This window comes from Alosa alosa, chromosome 17 (genome assembly GCF_017589495.1).
Source record: "Alosa alosa isolate M-15738 ecotype Scorff River chromosome 17, AALO_Geno_1.1, whole genome shotgun sequence".
Taxonomy (NCBI): Eukaryota; Metazoa; Chordata; class Actinopteri; order Clupeiformes; family Clupeidae; genus Alosa; species Alosa alosa.
The window spans coordinates 586,515-592,562 of record NC_063205.1 but is presented as its reverse complement, the minus strand read 5'-3'; the positions used below and the strand labels follow the sequence as shown (position 1 = coordinate 592,562).

General features: G+C 42.2%; 1 protein-coding gene across 3 annotated transcripts in view; it reads right to left on the bottom strand.

The window, feature by feature from the left end:
- Positions 1–3,687: 3,687 nt before the first annotated feature.
- The window catches only part of LOC125310286 (aldo-keto reductase family 1 member B10-like), a 28,985-nt gene continuing 26,624 nt past the window's right edge, over positions 3,688–6,048 (bottom strand). For all 3 annotated transcript variants that reach the window (XM_048267574.1, XM_048267573.1, XM_048267576.1), the window contains one exon: positions 3,688–3,741. In XM_048267574.1, the coding sequence (XP_048123531.1) occupies positions 3,708–3,741 (34 nt within the window). In that variant the 3' untranslated portion in view covers positions 3,688–3,707. The remainder of the gene's footprint in view (positions 3,742–6,048) is intronic.

The following is a 6,048-nucleotide window of genomic DNA, read 5'->3' as shown; positions in this document are numbered from 1 at the left end:
AGTTGTGGGTAATTGGCTGCTGCTTGAGGAAAGAGTCTATGAATCTCTTACAAGCTTTATTTGAAGAATATAGTTTGTTGTAAAACTGGTAAAAAAACATGATTTTATTCTTCCTTCAGGTGAGCTGTTAGCTCCTGCTGAGTTCTCTTATGACCTGACTGTTGATTTTCTTGTTTGTAGTCGCTGGATTTGATTTGCTAAGTATTTTACCTGATTTACGCTGCTATGGTGGAAGTTTCTCCTGCCTTTGTAGACTATGAATCATAAATTGAGGTGTTTATTTGAGTATTTCATTGAGTTTGAATTTATGTTTCCTAAGTTTTGCCTGTGTTTCCTTCAGTTGCTTCTGTATTTCTGGTTTCTTTCTAATCCGTTTAATTCCTATTGTTGAGTCTTACTTCCTGTTCTTTTCCTTCTTTTTTTTTGTATACCGAATATGAGATGATTCTTCTTCCTCTGAGTACTGCTTTTTCCTGTTTCCCACAGAAGGGAAGGAGATGATTCAGGGGAGCCGCTCATTTAAAGAATGCCCACTCTCTCCCAACAAAACTGACAGAAATGGGTCTTGGTAAGAGGATGTATTAAAACCAGCATTTACACTGGTCGCTGCTGTTGGTTCGTTATGTTCCATTTAATTGTAACTGGGGTAAGGGATCGCCAATGACCATGGGATGAATAGTTGAACCAGAGATATTTTTTTCATTATAGGAGGTTGTTGGTTAGAAAAATAATCACACGGAATAGGGAGTGTGGAAAGGACCGGAGAGAAAAAAGAGTAGCATTTGAGTCTGGGTGCTTAGAAGCCGCCAACACCCGCCAAGGCCAGAATCAAGAACTGTTTTTCCTTATTGTTTTGTGATTGCCAGATCTGTTTGAGCTTTTAGAGTGATCAGATCCGTCAAATGTGGGGTCTGACTGTATTAAAGTCGCCTGCAATTATGATGGGACAGTCCGGAGCAGGAGTTGAGATGGGAGGTGAAGAGGTTCCTGGAAAGAAAACTGGTTGTCTGTATTAGGGCCATAAACATACCCAATTGTTACAGGGTATTGTGAATTGAGATGTTTATGATGACAAACTGCCCTTTCTGGGTCTGTGATGGTGGCTGCTATGGATGAATGATTCTTGTTAACTAGAATGCAAACTCCCCTTTGTTTTGTATTGTAAATGAGACGAGAAAACGTGACTGAACTGGTTCTGATTTGACGCTATGTAGTCTAATCCTGAGAGATGAGTTTCTGCAGGGACACATACAGGCCGCTTAAACCATCCTGAAATGTTCTTCCTAAGATTTTCAGCCCTTTGCCCGATCCAACCTGCCTGATGTCCCATATCAGAAAAGTGGCACCATGTTGTGATTGCACAGTCATGAAAAACAAGTTTGATACAAGTGGGCATTGTGTGTGGAGAGTGCAGGTGTCATTAGATGAGAGGGGAAGGGGGGGGTGAGGAAATATGGCAATCGTGGTGTGCTTAACAGAGACGTAAAGGGTAGGCCGAGCAGGCTGAACATAGTATACAAAGATGCAGGAATTTGGCTCCTGGGAGTGGTGACAGTACGAACATTTCCGTTTGAAGCACTGGAAAAAACATACAGATCATACCTTGACTTAGCCTATAGACATAATAAACACCAAAAAACAAGATTATGAATAATGCCAAAACATGCATAGTATCAAAACAATCAAGAATAACATCAAACATCATATATAAAAGAGAAATGGGTGGGTAGGGGAGCAAAGGAATGAAACATAAGAAGAGAGAAATATATGAGGTGATCCAAGCATCAGTAGGCAGTGGGTTAGAGAGAGTTGAGGGTGCATCAAATGTTATAACTGCGATGTATGGCATGAGGTATGACAAAAGGCTATGTGCCAGGGTGGTGGATATTGGAAGTGCATACAGAGTTCCCCATTATTGTGGGTTTATCGACTGACAGTGGGTTAAAATTGCTTGGTCTCTTCAGTTCTGAGTTGTTTCATTATGGGCAAGAGGGCTCTTCTTCTTTCTGTGGTTACTTGTGGAATTGGTCGCTTAGGTCCCAATGAAGTGCTCAGTTCTTTTTCCCTTGCTTTTGATGAGTTCTCTTGTGTTTTGAAGTGTTCAACTTTAAGCGATAATTGAGGAGGTTTATTGTCTTGAAGTGAGATCGCACAGGTGTGAGGCTGCAAATCTTCGTCAACTGTTTCTGGCGTAGTTTGAGAGGATGACTGCAAGAATTTTAACTGCTTTCTCTGGCCGCCGGTATCTTAGGCTGTAGCAGGAATTCGAAAATGAGAGTTATCACAAGACATGGCGGGCACCGGGAGTTCAGGATTGTTTTCTTCATGATCCTATTTTTCATGGTGAGCTGGATCAACATGGTTTGACAAGTCAGGAATATTTCCTGAGTTCACGCATATTTTCAATGCGCAGTGTGTCGATCTGTGATTGGGAGTACTGAGGCTGGCTTTTTAAGTCCTTGAATATCTATGCAGCAGATACCTAGTATTGCAAGTTTGTTAAGTTTATGGATTGTAAACTGACCTCGATGGATGTGGTAGCGAAGGCATGCAGGTGATTCTGCTCAGCCCCAGAGGCAGTCACGGTGCTAGGTTCAGATGACATAACGCCCAGAATGAAGAGGTTGTTGCTGGAAAAGGTGGAGAATATAATCCGAGTTTTTAGATGAGAGACAGGAGAGTAAAAGTAGGTGTTGTTTTTGGTAGAAGAAAGTAAATAAAGTTTTGTATTTAAGCTTAAGCCAGTGTTCAGCGCTGTACATTTTGGATCTCACCCAAAGTCTCGCGACAGTTCAGTCTGGATTCGCACTTCTGCATTGTCAGGTGGTTGTCTTGTTACCACTGACCTCCGCCCTGTCCCCCTCCAACGAGTTAACTCTGAGAAGCACAATGACTGTCTTTGGATGTTAAACAGGCTGACTCTAGATCTTTTGGCAGTACGGTGTTTAAAACCCGCCACGCATGCAAGTGGTAAACTTGAGCCGCATGTACAGCTGCTGCGTGCTCGCCTCGCTTTCAGAGTTACCCATTATAACAGAGGCCAATCGGGGAGCTAAGCAGGTTGTCCAGATCCATTATTAGCAGAGCTAATCGGGGAGCCAAGGTGAGTAGTAATAGTCCAGATTCATTGTCAGGACAGAGCCAATCGTGTAGCTAAGGGCTGTCCAGATTCATTATTGTGACAGAGCTTGATCGGGAAGCTAAGTGTAGTAGGCTAGTCCAGATTCATTATTAGCAGAGCTAATCGTGGAGCCTGTCACAGGCAGGTCACGCTAGCCCAGACTCGACCAATATGGTATGGTAGAAATTGCTTATAAATGAAGTATAGAGGTTCATCGCTGGCAACCCAAACGGTGTCGCTTATTCATTCACACATAAACTGAAATTAAATGAAAGCATGACCGCTCGCGATATCAACAATCAAGGTGGGTGTTCTGGCTGTCATAGCATTAGAGCCAGCAGCAGCAGCTCATCATGCCGATTAAGGTGTGTTTTCAATTCACTGTGTGTTCACTGTGTGCTGAGTGTGTTTCACTAATTCACAAATTGGGATAAATTCAGAGACCAAATTTCCCTCACGGGAGTATATATACTTTTATACTTATACATGCAAACACTTTCACACATAGTTCTCTGCTGCGACATGGCTAACACACTCTACCAATTATTTTGAGTCTTCAGTTCCTTCTGTTGAAGTCGATGGTTTTTCATGTCCTCTGCACTGAGCTCAAAGTCAAACACCTGCAGACACACCAGCAGACCATCAGCAACTACACTACCCACAACTACACTACCCACAACCACCCTGAACCACTACAATACCCACAACCCCACTGAACAACTACACTACCTATAATAAACCACCCTTGAACCACTCTCTCTGCTACACTACCCACAACCACCCTGCAGACACACCATCAGCAACTGGTTAATTACCCACAAATCTCACCTTGAACCACTACAATACCCCACAACCGCCTGAACAACTACACTACCACTAAACTACCCTGAACCACTATACAGTACCCACAAATCACCTCCGCAAACCACTACAATACCCACAACTACCCTGAAACCAATTGGCTAGACTACCCACAACCACCCTGCAGACACACCCATCAGGCAATCCACACTACCCAACAACCACCCTGGAACCATCATAATACCCACAACCGCCTTCGGGAACAATCAATACACTACCTTGACAACCACCCTGAACTACTACAGTACCTACAACCACCTGAACCACTACAATACCATATTAATCAGACCAAACGACCAATGCAGGTGATCCATTTGGTTCATCCTACTGTTTTAAGGTGTAGTAAATTGTCAGAAAGACCGGAAGTTACGCAAAATTGCTGAATAAGTTTGTCGCCTGATGAGAAGTCATTCAAACCAGGAGTGACCCTTAAAGATCGGGCAGAGAGCGTTTAAGACTTGAAAATAAAGATGACTGCCGCCGCCTCTGTTTAGAAGCGTTAAGTTTTTACTTCTTTCATTGCTTAGCAAATGTGAATTATCATGACAATATTTCAACCAATTACCGTAAGCATTATCCCAATCATCATTTATATAATATTCCATTCACTACTCATATACATTCTTATCCACTCATACATTCCAATCAATTACTCATATACATTCCAACTAATTACTCCATACACATTCCAACCAATTACTCATTACCATTCCAACCAATTACTCATACAATATCTCCAATCAATTACTCTCAGACACATTCCAACCACCACTGCACACATTCCTTAAATCCAATTACTGCATACTACCTAATGGCTCTGTTGGTATGTGCTATGTTGTCTGTTGTTCGTGGTATATCTTTGAATGTGTTGGTAAAGTGGCTTGCTGTGTTGTTAAAAACAAATGCTAGACAACACTACGCTACCAAGGTGAATACACCAAACTGTAAACTCAACTGAGCCAGGGTCAGACTGGGAGCAAAATTTGGCCCTGATAATTTTCCTGACCGCCCACCACTGGACCGCATTAACCCCACACACACACAATAATAACAAAAAAATCCCTTCCATAATAATAAACACATTGTGCATTATGCTGTAGCAACACTTCATAACCGAACCCAAACATTTAGATTTGGACCTATGGCCCAATCACAATAACACGGGGTCCGGGGTGTCTCCTCGATTTAAAAAAAAAAAAAATCTGGTTGCTAATCACACCCGCTTTAAAGGATTTGAAATTGAGAGGGACAGGATTCAGGGATGGGGTACTAAAGACAGGCTCATCTTCCTCATTGTCTCACGTCATGTTTACTCCCATGTATTAAAAACCATGTCACTGCTTGACTAAATGAAAATATAGGCTACTGAACATGGAGATAGTCATAGTGGACAAGAAATTACGCTTTGTGCCAACATGTTGTAGGAAACACAACCACAGCCATTGTGGGCTCCATTTGGTGCAAATCTTCCCTACTTTGGCTATAGTCCACTCCATTCACATTGCTAACTGTAGGCCATCACCACAAGTGTAGGCTATACCAACGTTTTTGCCCCAGTTTCAGTGCCATCATCACATTTGCACACCTCAAGTACTAACCAGTTGATAGCCTACTTTTACCTGCATCGATTCACATTGATTGTGCATCTAATGTAACACTCGGTGGAGAGACCACTTTCTTCCAAGTTTCACTTTCTGCTGTGAGCCGTGCTAAGGCCTACCATATGGGAAATACTTTGAAGTTCCTTTGAGTAGTCTCAGCTCCAAAATGAATGGTTTCTTAACCTGCGCTTACACTTTTCTGAATTAAGTTTGTTCCAAAAATTGTGGTTACCCAGAAGTTTTTTTATGCGTTGACAGAACCGCGACTACAGTAGGTGCAGTAGCCTAAATGAGCTCTTGTGCTGCCAGGCAACTATGTCTATAAAACAATATATTTATGGAATAAACTAGGACCTCTGATTGTTTACGGTTAAACTGTAATAATGTTAACACCAGCCAGCTGAGGGCACTTATACGTTTTAGCTACCATGCACTCAACCAGCTGCTGCTTGGACAAATCCAATT